The sequence below is a fragment of the Schistocerca gregaria genome, chromosome X (genome assembly GCF_023897955.1).
Source record: "Schistocerca gregaria isolate iqSchGreg1 chromosome X, iqSchGreg1.2, whole genome shotgun sequence".
NCBI classification, from domain to species: Eukaryota; Metazoa; Arthropoda; class Insecta; order Orthoptera; family Acrididae; genus Schistocerca; species Schistocerca gregaria.
The window spans coordinates 437176524-437194973 of record NC_064931.1 but is presented as its reverse complement, the minus strand read 5'-3'; the positions used below and the strand labels follow the sequence as shown (position 1 = coordinate 437194973).

The 18450-nt window shown below is 42.1% G+C and overlaps 1 protein-coding gene across 4 annotated transcripts in view; it reads right to left on the bottom strand.

Moving 5' to 3' along the window:
- Window positions 1-18450, bottom strand: part of LOC126298609 (transmembrane and coiled-coil domain-containing protein 4-like) — a 155696-nt gene that overhangs the window by 134340 nt on the left and 2906 nt on the right. The window contains exons 3-4 of one of the 4 annotated variants that reach the window (XM_049990010.1): window positions 6902-7046; window positions 6527-6538 (exon numbers count right to left, since the gene is read on the bottom strand). The exons of 1 other annotated variant lie outside the window; for it this stretch is intronic. In XM_049990010.1, coding sequence (XP_049845967.1) covers window positions 6527-6538; window positions 6902-7046 — 157 coding nt within the window. Of the gene's footprint in view, window positions 1-6526; window positions 6539-6901; window positions 7047-17945; window positions 18035-18450 lie in introns of those variants that run through there. 2 more of the 4 variants (XM_049990012.1, XM_049990011.1) reach the window with 2 other exon arrangements.

Here is an 18450-nt window from a genome sequence, read left to right as displayed (position 1 = left end):
AGAATGCCATGAATATTAGAGCAATTTGTTGAGTGGTGAAATTGTGCGAGATGTAACACCTGAACCAAGCCTGAAGAGGACTCTGATGCAGATTAAAACAATTTTTGATTACATTCTTTGTTAACAGTTCATCAATTGAATCTTTGGTTTGTACGCTCTCTTGATTTGTTTCACCATGACAGGTATTTTGGCTACCAGTATGTATGATTTACTTGTAACACATATGTGAAAGTCTAATAAGTCTTTCTAATTCCAGAACAACAATTTTGCAATATCCACCAAGACAGAAGGGATATAGCTATGAATTTCATATCCCAACATTATTAAGTATGGTAACAATAAATCAAATGCAAAATGAATTCTTAAAATCCCATTGTGGATTTTTATGGCTTGCTAAACCTTTCAATCTCCTGTACCTCAAAACAAGTAAAATTCACATTTGTTTTTAGTTATAAATGGAACTATAAGTATTACCCAGGAAACCAAAATGAAAATTTAACCAGGGTGGTAGCACCATTGATTTTATAGTAGAGAAACAGAGTTAGGAGTCATTAACAATGTACACTCCGGTATCCTGACAACTGTGTGCTGCCACCACACATCATGTGTCTGTGTGTCAATACTCTGCATACCACAACCAATAAATGCAGAATGGAACTTTTGTTTGACAATATTCCTCGGGTGACATAAACTCGTGTTTCTTTTAAATAAACCACTGGCCACTTTAATTATTATGACATACATTTTTATAAAATGTAATGTAGTTTGGCATTTTTTAAACTACGTCACCCCATTCATACATGATAACTCATTCATTCAAGCACAATTTAAAAACATATTTCAAATAAAGGACAATTTTTCTCACAAATGGAGCATGCAGGTCAGGATAGGTATCACAAAACAGACTGAATGCAAATTTACCAATCATCCATTACAACAGTAGCTGCATTATCAATGGTGAGATACTCTATTTTATATAGCGTCACACTGATGTGATGTACATAATAGGATCATTGTTACTCTTATAAAAACAATTTCTTTTTATTGCTAACAAAATGTTGGTGTGTATGGCTGAAAATAAGGGTGCACACCACTGTATTTAAGTTGAATGTTTGTTTATGGCAACGAAATTCAAATATGAAAAGCCATGTTGCAAAATGTTATGATGTAAGTTTCCTCTAAAATTTATTGAAAATTAAATGACACTATGACAAGATGTCCTTCATACAATGTTCATGATGTGAGAACAATTTATCTTACTAGTGTTTCTACATCAACCATCACTCTACGAACTGTTAAATCATAATACAATTTTTAAAAAGATTGTATGTGCCTAATGCATATGAACTCAACTGCACTCTCTCTCTTTATCATCTTTTTTATAATCAACATAATGTAGGCAGTTACCAGTTCTCATCAAAAGTAAACCAATAATAATGAAAACTGAAAACGAAAAAAGAATCCATTGAATAGTAGTTTTGAACCTGCAAACCTCAGTGTAATTGCCTGCAACCTTACACACTGCACTATCGTGCTCTTTCGAGGCTGTGGTCATTTTAATAAATCATAAGTAAATTCACCAGGTTTACAATTCTTGAGTGAAAGCCCATAAGAATGAACAATTTTATGGTAAGGTAACAGGCACCTTAAACAACATCATTTAGTCCATTTTGTGATACCTATCCTTGACCCCATGCCCTCTCCTCACTGACGTTTCTTACTAGCTTCCACCTCTGCATAACAAACTTTGAAGTTCTAGCAGTGTTGGTACTTCTCTGTACTATTCATGTCACAGAAATTGCTGCCAAGTAACTTTTTTGTATCTGCAGTGATTCAGATTCCTCTCCTAACATGGATGTGGACACAACAGATACAGTGTAGCTGTTTGTATTGTGCCACTGCACAGCCAAGTTGATGCAGTTTGTTTCCAGTCTCAAGAGGTTACCGATTTGGAACTGTTGTACTTCTATGTCAGTTTTGCTACGTCCTGGACTCATTACTGCTTCGTTCATTTCGTGAACTCAGTTTATTGCAGACTTGCAGTAATGTGTGTTCATTTTCCTGAGGTTTGGTGTACCCACCGGAGCAAATGATGATAGAACAGTCTCTACCCATGCCACACAGCTTAGAAAAATATTTAGCAACATTGCCAAGGCACATTTATAGTGTGCATTTTGCTGCTTTTTATTTTCAATTGCACTCACTTAAGCATTGTGCATGAATGAGAATGCAATCAACAAGTAAAATATAGCAGTTACGCTGTGACACAATAGGACCATCAGCCACTAGCCCAGGCACTGAGGCAACATGCATTACCGGATCACTGGTTAGCCTCACAAGTATCAATGTTCTTGGTCTCATCCTTGCCATTTAGTACAGTTTTTTAAAGCAACATTATGCGAAAATACATGTCTAATTGGCCTTTTTTGCCTTTTTTGCCTTTTTTACAGTGGTACACCATACAGGACACATTTATTTATTTATTTTTGAGATAAAGGGACCTTGATGAGAGTCTATCACTAGGATTTAGAATGTGTCCGATTATTACAGTAATAACCATAAGTAAATGATCATAAGGCTTACAATTTAAAACATATGTTAAACAGATACAAAAAAAGTTAAGTCAAATTGCCCAGATAATAACACAGATAATTGTAGTAATAGTCACACAACAAATTTTAAGGCTTACGCTCTACTTCATATATAATGTGTTCTGTCAATATGTGAGATACTAGTGCAGTATAGGAAGTTCATATAATAATACTTAAAATTAAGCATGGTTCACAAAATATTACACACAGTAAAAAAAATTCCTGTAAAGAACAGAAAGCACTATTTAAAAGAACAAGTCTTAGTTGTTTCTTGAATTTAGTCAGTTCTCGAATGACTGATCTGGCACTAACTGGAAGTTTATTGTATACCTTTATATTTGAATAATGTACTCTTTTTCTGTACCACACACTGACTTTTTTATATCTTTGTGAAGATCATGAAATGTACTGTTTGTTTTGCAACTTTTACTATTCTTATTGACAAAATACATAAGCAAAAAATGTGCTGTCATGGCATGGTGAGGATCTCCATCTATTTAAATACAATTCTGCAACAGCATCTATGGTGTACTCTACGTATAATTCTGATGATGGACTGGTTTCTGCTGTATCTGATACCATGTCATCATCAGTGAATCAAAATATCAATGGTAGGCAGCACTGATTATTTCCCAGTCACAAATGGATACAATCAAGTGAATGGTAAATGCTGCTGAATTCAGCCTCTTATATAGATTGAGGATGTGAATTATCCAGTTGGTGGTTGTTAATATGTAATCTCAGGATTATAGAAGACCCAACTCCCGGTATATCTTTGCAATCACACTTGATTTCAACATTTTCCTCTTTTTTATGTGCTATGTGAAACTGAATGAACTGAGTCTTGTTAAAATTGAGGGACAGACCATTTGAAGTGAACCACTCTACAGCTTCTTTGAATGTGCTCGTCACAGTATTCTCTTGACTGCAGTTAGGTGGATACTTTGTCGGTCATTATGGTTGCATCATCTGCAAATAAGACTAAGTGTGCTTTTTGGCTAATGCAGCTCATTGGAGAAGATTAAGAGTAGTAAAGTAAAAAGCACTGCCCTGTGGTGCTCCACATTTGATGTTAAAAAAAATTAATATTTGAAGTTGTGTATATGTTTAATACATTTTGAACTTTTCTGTTTTCTTGCCTAAAATAATGACATACTGCTCAAACAATGGAAATTAAAGCATGTCACGTGTCAATGATGGGATAGATGGAGTTAAAAAAAATCTGTGTAAACATGTTTCACTCACTTTCAATACATTATTGCTTATGATATCCTATTTTGGTGGAAAACTCTTCCTTCACAAAGCATACTCCTTGCCAAGAAATGAACAGTCAGAATGATCTGTAGTTTCCTCACAAGATATGTGTGTGATAATACAGAACTATTCAAAAGATTGGCAACATTCAACTCATCAGAAATTGTACTTGATAACACTATTTTAAATATATTCTGAGAGGTGTTCACTGTTCTGAAGGTTCCACTTTCAATAGGTTTCCTGCAGAACCGTTTTCTTGTTGTTTTTTTTAGATAAAACACAGGTCTCCTAATGAAGTCAAAAGGCTTCCTTGGAACATACTTACAGGGTGTATCAGAAAAAGTCATCCGATTTAAAAAAAAAATTATAACTATTATTTTATTTGATATATGTGAGTGAATAATGAACTGTTGGAAAGAGCACATTCTTGAGTTTTACATGGTTCCTGCTAGGTAGCAGCAATGTTAACCCACTTCAGTTCTAGAGAAAATGCTGTCAGGACAACAGAAAGCGTTTTGTGTTCTATGTTTTGCGCAGTGCAGGTCAGTAATAACTGTTCAGCACCACTTTTGTGCTAGATATAGTGTGGATCCAACATAGTTTCACAAATAGTCTGTAGAAATCCGTTTGCCGTGCAACTCCACAGCTCAACGTGCCCCCGATGTCCATCCAGCATGTGTTACATTGACATTTACATGTGAAACCATACAAAATTCAGCTACTGCATGGTCTTCATGAAGGTGACAAACAACAATGTGTGGAGTTCAGTAATTTTGCTATTGGCAAGATGGAGGATGACAGTTTTCTTCCATGCTTGGTGTTTAGTGACAAGCCAACATTCCATTTAAATGGAAAGGTGAGCTGTCATAATGTGAGACTATGGGAAATAAAACAATCGCATGGAGTTGTTCAACATGAGAGGGACTCCACAAAATTTAATGTGTTTTGTGCAGTTTCACAGGAAAAGATGTATGGTTCATTTTTCTTTGCCGAGAACACTGTTACAGGAAGCACATATCTCAATATGCTTGAGAACTTTCTTTTCCCACAGTTGGAGACTGATTTGAATGACTTCATTTACCAACAGTATGGGGTACCACCACATGGGCATTTAGAAGAGTGGGAATTTTTAAACCAGAAGATTACTAAACAACGGATTGGTCACACTGGACCAAATGATACAGCCTTACATTACTGGTCTCTAACGTCACAGGACCTGATTGTATGTGATTATTTCTTGTGGAGGTTTCAGCCTATGTGCTCTATTACCAACAAAACCAATGAACTGAGGCATCGCATAACAGCAGCTGTGGAAGCTGTAACTCTAGACATGCTCGCTGCAGTGTGGGAACAATTTGAATACCACATTGACATATTTCGCGCATCTCAAGAGGGACCACACTGAACACCTATGGGGGCAAAAAATCTGAGTTTCCTGTTCACCAAAAAACAAAATTCATTGTAAATGTTTATTAGTTTCAGAAATATAGACATGTCAAATCAGATGAATCTTTTTGAGACACCCTGTTTTTTATTCTGGGCAGGAGTTATTCACACTAATTTACAGATTTTTCCCCCTGTAATGCATTACTCATTTGTATAAACCAACACATATATTTTGTTTTCTTGTGTTGTTTCAGATTTTACCATTATTTTATGGATTATGTAGTGACTCTTCAGTGACAGAGTGAGTGTGGTTCAAGTGGTCACACAGAACCGAAGGAACATGAGAAAAGAAACAAGGGAACAACTGAGCCACTTTCCACACTTCCACATTTGCTACTAGAAGAGCAGTACTACCTACTGTTACTGAAACTGGCCACTGGAGGCAGACAGAAGGAGGAGATTATTGTTTAATGTCCCATCAACAATGAGATAATTAGAGATGAAGCAGAAGCTTAGTGTAGGGAAGGATAGGGAAGGAAATCAGCTGTGTGCTTTCAAAGGAACCACTCTAGCCTTTGCCTGATACGATTTAGGGAAATCACGGAAAACATAGGTCAGGATGGCCAGATGCAAGTTTGAACCATTGTGCTCCTGAATGCAAGTGCAATGTCATAACCACTATGCTACATTGCTCGGTAGGCAGGTAGAAGAGACACCTTATTGGATTGCAACAAAATTCCTGTTTGGTGGTTATTTTGTCCTATTGGCACCAATTTTTTTTATAAGCTCCCTGTAAATTTGCCATAAAATCAAGAATCATTTGACTAAATTTAATGAATTATTATGGAATACTATGAATTAATGAACAATAATGCCAGTACAAAAATAATTACAAATTATTACCAGCAAAATGTGTGTGAAGAATGTGCCCTATTTTTGTACAACATCCAAGCATTTGCCTTGAATTTTTTGGGAAAACCACAAAAAACCAAAATCGTACAATGCTCAACAAATTATTTTAATTACAGAACTCAATCTCAATGCTATAAAAGCATGAAGCACCTTTCTAACGAATATACTACGATTATAACAGTAACAATGGAGCGAAAAAGGAGTTGTGAGGAAAGTATTAAATGACACTTAAAATATGATCAACATGTAGATATCATAAGGTATTAGTAATTTCTTCAAAACAAAAAAATATTGGTAGAAAAAAACTGGCACATGCACATAGTGTTTTGTAAATTCAAACATTCACATGCAGCAAATTCTCATTCAAAGCCTTTTGTACATACCAGTTGCCAATCCTTTGCGCATTGAAACAATGGAAATACATTATCAATATGAAATAATTAAAATCAGGAGAACTATTGAGAAACTTCATTTCTCTCTCTCTCTACCTCTCTCTCTGACTGACACACACACACACACACACACACACACACACACACACACACACACACACACACTCTTTTGCACAGGAAAATTAGACATCTACATCATAGTTATTATAAGAGATGAATGATATTTGTATCTATTAATCATTTCCAGGATATTCCCACTTGGGTTTCATCAAATCAATTAAAATTGCAGTATTCAGAATTTTCTCTAAAATGTGAGAAAAGAATTCTAATAGCATAGGTCACAGTTAAGGAAATAACTAGACACACCTCCCCTAACTGCAAGCACGATAAGATCTTGAACAACTGGCAGGGCATTTCCATGTAATCGTTCTTCATTAAGAAGCAGGTCCACATATGCATCTGCTTTTTGACTGCATTTCCCCTCAATCATTAATATCATCACAGATTCTACCTATAAAAGATTACAGCAGTGATCATTATTGAAGCAAAAACCTACCCTGGTTGAAAAAAAAATCACGAATAAATGAAAGAAGACAATGTTGCCATTAAAAAAAACATTGAATTTTTTATAGTACTGAAGCTTTTGTTTAAAACATTCTAATAGTCTTAATACTTCTGGCATGATTAGGCTAGTGAGTTTGTGATTAAAACATCTAACTACTCTGACATTAAAAAGTGACTGTCTTAGCATGCAGTAAACTAACTAGTACACTATTTACTTCATTATTTAATGAAGTTCAAAATTGACATTACAATACAAACAAATACCAGAAAAATAAGAAATGTAGGGAGGCAGTGACTGAAATACAAAACAGTACTAACTCTACCAGAAAGCAGTCAGAAGAAAATTCTGAAAGTAGATGTTAATAAAATGACCACTGACATGGGACTTGCATTGCTTTTATACACAAAAAGTGTGGTTAGAGTGCTTTCATAACTGCAAACAGAATATAGCCCTAACAGCATGTGGAATACAAAAATCAGAAGAAGCAACAAAGAGTAACAGATGGCCCTTGTGAATACGATATGTGCTGAGCAGTTACAACATTCTGATGGCTACCAGTTGTAATATATGCTCAATTATCTCCTAATTAGTTAAATTCAACATTTTCAGATTCAATGAATAACTGGGTTATATGAAAGAATATAAGCAATAATTTCACTCAAAAATTGGTCACCTTAAAAAAATTAAATAAGAACAAAAGATGCTCAATTCATAACACAAACAGCAGTTTATATATCAATTCCAGTGTCAATCTCTAGTGTGTTAAGAAAGCTTCAAAGCAAGCCTTAATGTTGAAGTAGGCATTGTTAGATACTTTTGCACATCTCTTTAGCTTATTCCATATACAAGACCATTCCATAGAGGATCAGTGCGAGGAAAATTAACATTTTGGCTCTGACAGATATTTGCTGTGCATTTATATTTTTCCAATGTCCCCATCCTTCAGTGGAAACAATATGGAAGTTTAAATTTTAATGTAATGCTATGTATAAGATGGATGGAACTATGTAATTTAAGACCTGATAGTGTACCTAAAACCTTTCTTCAATCACAATTTCAAAAGAAGCCCTCTTGTTATAACAAAATAAAAATGGCTGGATGGCTCATTAGGAAGAGCAGTACCTACAAAGCAGCTTTCTTGGTCGAGTCCCATTGCAAGATAGTTTTATTTAAAGTATCAGGACTGTACATGTTAATAGGCTTTTCCAACTTGAAGGAGCAATTTGACTTCAATTTTCGGTGTAAAATGTATCCTGCATAACTGGTGCAGGAGGACAGTATTTTAAGGCCCTTATGAGAGGGCTGTCATGTAGCTAAATTACACTTGGAAATGCACTGAAACACACATGGAAATTCATGCAAGTTAACTTCAGAATTCATAGAATATAACTTCACCTGATTTGTCCCATCCTCTAAAGCTGACATTCCATGAAGAGTTATCTTTCTGCATCTGTAAGCATAATGGAATTTTGCACTACATCTACAGTCTGCAAAGTGAAGTGCATGGCAAAGTGTACATTCCATATTACCAGTTACTAGGGTTTTCCTCTATCCCATTCACATACGGGGCATGAAGAGAATGACTATTTCAATGACTAAATAACTCTGTGTGCACTGATTAATCTAAGCTTGTTATTATAGTCCCCACGAGAGTGGTAAGTAAGGGGTGGTAGAGTATTCCTACAGTTATCATTTAAAGCCAGTTCTTGAAGTTTCGTAAGTAGGCATTCCTGGGATAGTTTACGTCTATCTTAAAGAGTATGCCTTTTCAATTCTTTCAGCATCTCCATGACACTCTTCCACAGGTCAAACAAACTTACGACCATTTGTGCTGCCCTTGTCTGTATACATTAAATGTCTCAGTACTACTTGGTGTGGGTCCCACACACATGAGCAACATTCTAGGATGACTCTCATGCATTTAAAGTAAACTGAAAATGTTGCTCCTTGAGAATTTCTTCTATTCCACAGAATAATTTCTATTATTGTAATGTATAAAAGGTAATGAGGTTGAATTACTAACTGACATCAGATTTTTTTTTAAGAAAAAGATGGGGAGGGGGGGGGGAATCTTATAAATTTCAACATATAGCCACATACACTAATTCGCAACAGGAATGTAAAATGGCTCATTTCACATCATTATGATTTACTGTGCAAAGTGATCCATGGAATACGAAAATAACTAACACGAGTGATTTGTAAGTATTTTCTCAATAAACCAAAGTCTCCTATCTGATTTACCCATGACTGAGCTTATGTGAGTGTTCTACTTCATATCCCTACACAGTGTTACACCCAGATATTTGTATGGATTTACCGATTCCAACTGTGACTCACTGATATTATAGGACCTTTTATTTATTTATTTATTTTAAGTACACACTTGCATTCCTGGCAAGCCAGTATTTGCACCACTTTGAAATATCATAAAGATCTGATTGAACATTTGTACAGAATTTTTCAGAGAGTACTTCATTACAGATAACTGCAACATCTGCAAACGTCTGAGGTCACTATTAATACTGCCCACAAGGTCATAAATATACAACATGAACAGCAAGGGTCCACACACACATTCTTGGAGCACTCCTGAAGTTATTTCTATATATGTCGGTGATTCTCCATCCAATATAACATTCTGTGTCCTCCCTAACAAAAAATCCTTAATCCAGTAATAACATTTGCTTCATACTCTATATGATCATACTTTTCATTATAAGCCTGGAGGTGGTACTGAGCCAAATGCTTTTTAGAAATCAAGAAATACTGAATCTACCTGCCTGCCTTGATCCATGGCTTTCATTATGTCATGTGAGAAAAGTGAAAGTTGGGTTTCCCATGTTCATTGTTTTCAAAATCCATGTTCCATGAACAATTTAAATCTGTTGAAGGTACCTCACTGTGGCTGTTCCCTTCCAAAGGAACCATCCCGGCATTGGCCTATGCAGTTTAGGGAAATCACAGAAAATCTAAATGTGGATGGCCAGACGCTGGTTTGATCTGTTGTCCTCCTGAACTCAAGTCCTGTGTGCTAACCACTGTGCTGGTTGGTTTGTGGGGGTTATAGGGACCAGACTGCTACGGTCATCGGTCCCTTGTTCCAAATACTAAAAACACCCACAGAGAATAAAAACGATCAACAGATGATAAGACAGATGACACTGAACAAGGGAAAAGTAGACAAAGACCAGACAAGACGTACTAAAATCACACACAGTGTGACGGTGGTTGGCGACCATACAAACAAAAAGGGAAAAGCCAACCACCGAGAAACACACGGAAAAAAAAAAGGTCAGACAAATCGTAGGCCATAGGCCAGAATCAACACAAAAACTCACACACTTACATTAAGTGATAAAATCCCCCTGCCCGAATAAAACGCAGAACTATGTCCGCTATGGAAGAGTCGTCAGATAAAAGCGCAGAGAGCGTATCAGGCAGCGCAAAAGTCTGCCTGAGCACAGTTAAAAGAGCACACTCCAACAGAATATGGACCACCGTCAAGGACGCTCCACAACGACAAAGAGGGGGATCCTCACGACACAGTAAATAACTGTGTGTGAGTCGGGTGTGGCCAATGCGGAGCCGACAAAGGACGACTGATTCCGTGTGGTTGGCTCGCATGGATGACCGCCACACAGTAGTCGTCTCCTTGATACAGCAAAGTTTGTTTGGCACGGGCAGGTTGCGCCAATCAGTGTCCCATAAATCGAAAACTTTGCGGCGTAATAGTGCCCGCAAATCAGTCACCGGAGATGGTGCACTAGTGGCCTCTTTCGCCAGGCGGTCAACAGTTTCATTTCCGGGTATCGCAACATGGCCCGGGGTCCAAACGAAGACCATAAATATGCCGCAATGGGCAAGAGTATGCAGGGACTCCTGGATAGCTATCACCAGACGAGAACGAGAGAAACACTGGTCGAGAGCTCATAAACCGCTCAGGGATCGCTACAGATAACGAAGGACTCACCTGAGCAGGAGCACATATACTCTAGGGCACGAAAGATGGTGACCAGCTCAGCAATGTAAACACTGCAGCCAGCCGGCAACGAACGTTGTTCAGAATGGTCCCCTAGAGTTAGTGCATAACTGACATGACCAGCAACCATCGAACCGTCAGTATAGACAACGCCAGAGCCCTGACACGTGGCCAGGATGGAATAAAAGCGGCGTCGGAAGGCCACAGGAGGGACTGAGTCCTTCGAGCCCTGTGCCAAGTCGAGCCGAAGGCAAGGGCGAGGCACACACCATGGGGGTGTACGCAGAGGGGCCCGGAAAGGAGGTGGTACAGGGAAACACCCAAGCCCGTAGAGAAGCTGTTTGACGCGTACGGTGATCGGACAACCCGACCGGGGCCGACGTTCTGGCAGACGGACGAATGACTGCGGGAACAGGACACGATAATTTGGATGCCCGGGCAAGCTAAAAACATGGGCAGAATAAGCAGCCAGTAATTGTTGGTGTCGTAACCGCAGTGGAGGGACACCTGCTTCCACAAGTATGCTGTCCACAGGGCTGGTCCGGAAGGCACCAGTGGCAAGGCGTATCCCGCTGTGGATGATTGGGTTCAGCAGCCGCAACGCAGATGGGAACGTTGAGCCATAAGCCAGACTCCCATAGTCCAGATGGGACTGGACAACGCCTGGTAAAGCTGTAGGAGAGTAGATCGGTCGGTGCCCCACCTGGTGTGGCTCAGGTATCGCAGAGCATTTAGATGCCGCCAACACGCCTGTTTAAGCTGCTGAATATGAGGCAGCCAAGTCAACCGCGCATCAAAAACCACCCCCAAAAACCTATGTGACTCCACCATCGTAAGAAGCTCGCGGTTGAGATAAAGCCGCGGCTCCAGGTGAACAGTGCGTCGCCGGCAGAAATGCATAACGCAGGTCTTGGCTGCCAAAAACTGAAAACCATGAGCTACAGCCCAAGACTGCGCCTTGCAGATTGCGCCCTGTAGCTGACGTTCAGCAGCTGCAATGCCAATAGAGCTGTAGTAAAGGCAGAAGTGATCAGCATACAGGGAAGCGGAGACAGAATTTCCCACAGCTGCAGCGAGCCCGTTAATGGCTATTAAAAACACTTAGAACAGAACCCTGTGGCACACCATTCTCTTGGACTTGGGAGGAACTATATGAGGCCGCGACATGCATGCGGAATGTACGATACGACAGAAAATTGTGGATATAGATCGGCAGAGGGCCCCGAAGGCCCCATCCATGAAGCGTAGAAAGGATGTGATGACGCCATGTCGTATCATACGCCTTCCGCATGTCGAAAAAGACAGCGACCTGATGCTGATGGCGGCCAAAGGCAGTACGGATGGCCGACTCCAGGCTCACCAGATTGTCAGCGGCGGAGCGGCCTTTACGGAACCCACCCTGTGACGGAGCCAGAAGGCCCCGAGACTCCAGGACCCAATTCAAGCGTCGGCTCACCATCCATTCAAGCAACTTGCAAAGAATGTTGGTGAGGCTAATTTGAACGGTAGCTATCCACCTCCAAAGGGTTCTTTCCCGGTTTCAGAATGGGGACAACAAGACTTTCCCGCCACTGCGACGGAAACTCACCCTCGACCCAAATGCGGTTGTAAAGGTCGAGGAGGCGTCACTGGCAGTCCACTGAAAGGTGTTTCAGCATCTGAGAGTGGATGCTATCTGGGCCAGGAGCGGTATCAGGGCAAGCGGCGAGGGCACTGAGGAATTCCCACTCACTGAATGGAACATTGTATAATTCAGGATGGTGGGTGCGAAAAGAAAGACTCCAACGTTCTATCTGCTCTTTAATGGAGCGGAAGCCCAAGGGGTAGTTGGCAGAAGTGGAATTCAGAGCAAAGTGCTCTGCCAAGCGGTTTGCAATGACGTCGGAGTCAGTACAAACTGCTCCATTCAGTGAGAGCGCAGGGACGCTGACAGGGGTCCGACAGCCATAGAGGCGGCGAATCTTGGCCCAGACCTGCGATGGAGTGACATGGAGGCCAATGGTGGACACATACCACTCCCAGCACTCCTGCTTGCGTAGGCGGATAATGTGGCGGGCTCACGCAAGCAGCCATTTGAAGGCGATAAGGTGTTCGATTGAGGGATGTCGCTTGTAACGCTGGAGCGCCCACAGGCGAGCTTTAATCGCTTCAGCGATCTCAGGCGACCACCAAGGCACAGTCCGCCACCGAGGGGACCCAGAAGAACGGGGAATGGCTGATTCGGCGGCAGTAACAATGCCGGTGGTGACCGATTGAACCACTGCATCAATGTCATCGTTAGAGAGAGGCTCAATAGCGGCAGTGGAGGAGAACAAGTCCCAGTCAGCCTTATTCAGAGCTCATCTGCTAGGGCGCCCAGAAGACTGACGCTGTGGTAGTGACAGAAGGATCGGAAAGTGGTCACTACCACAAAGGTCGTCATGCACTCTCCATTGGACAGACGGTAAGAGGCTAGGGCTACAGATCGAAAGGTCAATGGCGGAGTATGTGCCATGCGCCACACTGAAGTGTGTGAAGGCACCATCATTTAATATCGAGAGATCGAGCTGCGCCAATAAATGCTCAACGATGGCGCCTCGACCTGTTGCCACCGACCCACCCCACAGATGGTTATGGACGTTAAAGTCGCCCAGTAACAAGAAAGGTGGCGGCAATTGGGCTATCAGAGCAGCCAGGACATGCTGCGCGACATCACCATCCGGTGGAAGGTAAAGACTGCAGACGGTAACAGCCTGTGGCGTCCACACCCGAACAGCGACAGCCTCTAAAGGTGTTTGGAGAGGTACAGACTCGACGTGAAGAGAGTTCAGGACATATATGCAGACGCCACCAGACACCCTTTCATAAGCTGCCCGGTTCTTATAATAACCCCTGTAGCCACGGAGGGCAGGGGTTCGCATTGCCGGAAACCAAGTTTCCTGCAGAGCAATGCACAGGAAAGGGTGAAGGCTGATAAGTTGGCGGAGCTCAGCTAGATGGTGGAAGAAACCGCTGCAGTTCCACTGGAGGATGGTGTTGTCCATGGCTGAGAAAGGCGCGACGGGACTGGGAAGGGAGATTACGCCACTGGGTAACCTGCTGCCTCCGAATTAGCACCTGTGATAGTGCTTTCCATGGCGTCTGATGGACCGGCGAGATCGAGGTCCTCAGCGGACGCCAGAATCTCCACTGCATCCTCAGACGCAGAGCTGGAAGGTTGCGGTGGGATGGCTGCCACCGCGAGTTCCTTGGGCTGAGAGCTCTTCTTGGGTTTCTCACGCTGTTTCTTGGGTCGCACCGACTGGGAGGGCTTCACCGTTTCAGTCTCCAGGACGGAGGAGGATCGTGAAGCCCTACGACCAGCTGATTGTGGGCACTTAAGCCAATGTCGGTCGTCAGCCTTCTCACTGGCGGAAACCTGGGAAGGGAGGGACCCAAGGGACCCCTTGCGAGCGTGAGAAGCCAAAGAAGTTGGACACTTCTCCGGCTTAGAAGTTGGGACGGACGTCCCCGATGGGTGGGATGGTGTTGCTCCTGAGGTAGGTAGCACAGGAGCAACCCGGTGGGTAGAGCCCCCCACTGGCGAGGGAGCAGGAGGAGTTGTACTACTCGTCGATCTGGCCACAATTGGAGAAACAGACGGGGCTAGTACAGGTGTTGTAGCAGCAGCGTAGGAAGATGTCATTCTCACAGGATGGAGTCGGTCTTATTTCCTTTTGGCCTCAGTATAGGTTAGTCGGTCCAGGGTCTTGTATTCCATGATTTTACGCTCTTTCTGGAAAATTCGGCAGTCTGGTGAGCAAGGTGAATGGTGCTCCCCGCAGTTGACACAGATGGGAGGCGGGGCACATGGAGTATTGGGATGTGATGGATGTCCGCAATCTCAACATGTGAGGCTGGAAGTGCAGCGAGAAGACATATGGCCGAACTTCCAGCACTTAAAGCACCGCATCAGGGGAGGGATATAGGGCTTAACGTCACATCGGTAGACCATCACCTTGACCTTTTCCGGTAATGTATCCCTTTCGAAGGCCAAGATGAAGGCACCAGTAGCAATCTGATTTTCCTTCGGACCCCAATGAACGCGCCGGACAAAATGTACACCCCGGCGCTCTAAACTGGCGCGCAGCTCTTCATCAGACTGCAAAAGAAGATCCCTATGGTAAATAACTCCCTGGACCATATTTAAACTCTTACGGGGTGTGATCGTAACGGCAACATCCCCCAACTTGTCACAAGCGAGTAACCGTCGTGACTGGGCAGAGGATGCCGTTTGTATCAGGACTGACCCAGAGCGCATTTTTGACAAACCCTCCACCTCCCCAAACTTGTCCTCTAAATTCTCGACGAAGAACTGAGGCTTTGTGGAGAGGAAAGACTCCTCATCAGCCCTCGTACAAACTAAGAAGAGGGGCGAATAACTGCTACTGCCATCCTGAGACTCATGTTCCTCCCACGGTGTGGCCAGGGAGGGGAACGTTTTCCGATCGTACTTCTGAGCGTTAAACTGAGCCCGAGAACGCTTAGAGACTGCTGGCGGCTGGCCACCAGCGAGACACGAAGTACCACATTTCATTGCGGGTCATCTGCCCTGATGCCACCTACTCTGACCAAGGGCCCTCCCCACGGGCGCCACCCAGCCACGGCAAGAGCCACCTGGCAGGATGGCCGTTGCCGGGAGTCCCGATACCCCAGGAGGATAGGCATCTACTCCTTGGCATACGTGGGGAGTTAACGGTGCAGGCATCAGTAGAGAGATCCCTGTGTTGTCAGGGGGCTACAACCAACAGGGTATATGGCGGCCCCACCACAACGGACTGGCTACCGTGCTGGATGTTAGGTAATATGTGGTCCATGGTCGTCGTCGGTGCAGAAAGAGGCACTGCACAGTGCAAGGTGTAATCTGCACGCAGAAACAGAGTCATGCCCAAGAGATGGAGAGCGGACAGGACTGCAGTTCAATGGTGTATAAGCTAGCGAAAGGTCTGATCGCAAGATGGACACAAGGCGCCCTTCCCCAATCGGCTCGCTCTTCGGAAAATTTTGAGAGATGGAGGTCCAACCCAACAGGGGACCATCATATAAGGCCAAAAAGTTTGAGACTCCTTTTAGTCACCTCTTACGACAGGTAGGAATACCACGGGCCTATTCTAACCCCCGAACCCGCAGGGGGTTAACCACTGTGCTACCCCACTTGGTTCGTTTGTTCAACAGATCTACGATAAGTTGTAGTTAGAAGAAAGGGATTTCATCAGGCCCTGGGGGCTTTGTTCAGTTGTAATGGTCTCAGCCACTTCTCAATAACACTGACACTAGTATCTATTTCATTCACCTTTTCAGCGGTACAAGAATTAAATTGTCACAATATTCCTGGGTTTTCCTTTGTGAAGGAAAATTTGAAAACAGAGTTAGGCATTTATGCTTCTGAACTGCTACCCTCAATTTCAGTTCCTGTCTCATCTGCGAGTGAGTGAACACTAACAGCCTTTACAAACAACCAGAATTTCTATGGGTTTTGCAAGAGATACCTCAACAGTATTCTGCTATGGTACTCACTAAAGGCTTCACATGTTGCTCTTTTGACAGCCAACTTTGCATCATTCAGCATCTTTCTGCCTAAAGGCACATGTTTCACTTTTTACGTGTTATGCAACAGTCTCAGTCTCTATTTCTTTACAATAGCTGTATGCCATATAGTGTCCCTCCAACTATGAATTGTTCTACTGGGTACATAGCTATTCAGCATGTGCTCAACCATTCTTTTTAACTTGAGCCGTAGTTCCTCTGCATGCCTCTGTCTTGAGTTGTAAGTTTCAAGTTTCTTATTGAGGTATGACATTAGTTACTGCTTCTTTATCTAGTTTATTGAACATATCAATCTTTCTACTTGTTTTAGTTGCCCTATTTACATTAGTAACCATTGTTGCTACAACTGCCACATAGTCACTGATTCCAGCTTCAACATGGACATCTTCAAAGAGGTCTGGTGTATTTGTTGCCATTAGATCGGATACACAGTACTTCCATCATGAGTGGGGTTCTATCTGTTCTAGGTAGTTTTCATAGAATACATTTAGTAATGTTTCACAGGATGTCTTGTCATGTCCACCACCAACTGTAACTATCCCAATTGACTGTTGGATGATTAAAGTCACCTCCAATGACTGGCATACTTACATACAAGTGAACTGAGATTTTCCCCAAAAGATTTTGGTCACATCAAGAGGTGAGCCAGGTGGTCACTAAAAGGTTCCAATCACAATTTTAGGCTCACACCTGATACTGAGTCTTACCCAATCATTCTTGCATGTAGTTGCAATTTCTATCTCGATGGATTTGAGTTTATTGTCTACTGTGACAAATACACTGCCTTCCATTTCCCAGTAGCCTATTTATTTCAATATACGGAAATTTCCCCCCAAAAATCTCACTGCTGTCAACTTCAGGTTTTAACCAGCATTCTGTACCTAGAATTGTGTGTGCTTCACTACTTTTTAGGAATGATTCAAATTCAGGCACTTTGTTGTTCAGCAGTTGACATGATCTGCTCTGGGGACAATGCTGCAGATTGTGAGCTTTGTTGAAACTCCTTGAGTGAAGCTGGCATTCTTAACTTTCTCAGCCAGTCATGAAATTGGAACCTAAATGACAGTCATCACTTGTTTCAACATGTGCCACAATCTGCAGTTGGTTGCATCTTGCTCCCTCAAAGGCTGCCAAAATAGCCTCAACATGTTGAATGTGGCCCCCAGTCATATACACTGATTATAAATTGTGTTCCTTCCCATCTCTTGCTGCAGTTGAGCCTAAGGGGAACCATTATTCGCCGTATGTTTGAACTGCCGACGATTTCAATAGATCCTACCCTTCTGTGTTTGCCTCACCTTGACATGGGAATATCATGTTTTGCAATGTGCGAAGCGAGTGTCACTGGCTCAGTTTCTTTGGAAGACAGCACACCCAAACTTGTTAGTAAAGAGGATGGATAAACATCTAGAGTTCTTCCTCATCCCCATCTTCACTGTACAGGACACTGGATCCACCACTGACATGTCAATCTCAGTCAAGTGGACGAGTAGTGATAGATCCTGCACAAGAGACAGTATCCACATTGGTCAGGGGCAGTATTTCACAGGCTCTAAAGTAAGCGTGTAGATTTTATTTCAATTTAAGGTATTTTATACCGCAATTATTACCTTTAGCCCTTTAGAAATGAAGCAATTTACAGCGAAGACAAGATATCTATTATGACAACAGGGAAATTTGGTATAAAATTTACTGTATGTGAAACAATTTTCAGCTTATGGTTCCTAACAAACAGCTCTAGATTATGATCAATGCAGACAATATACACTCTTGTTAAAAGAGAAGACTAACATGACACAATGT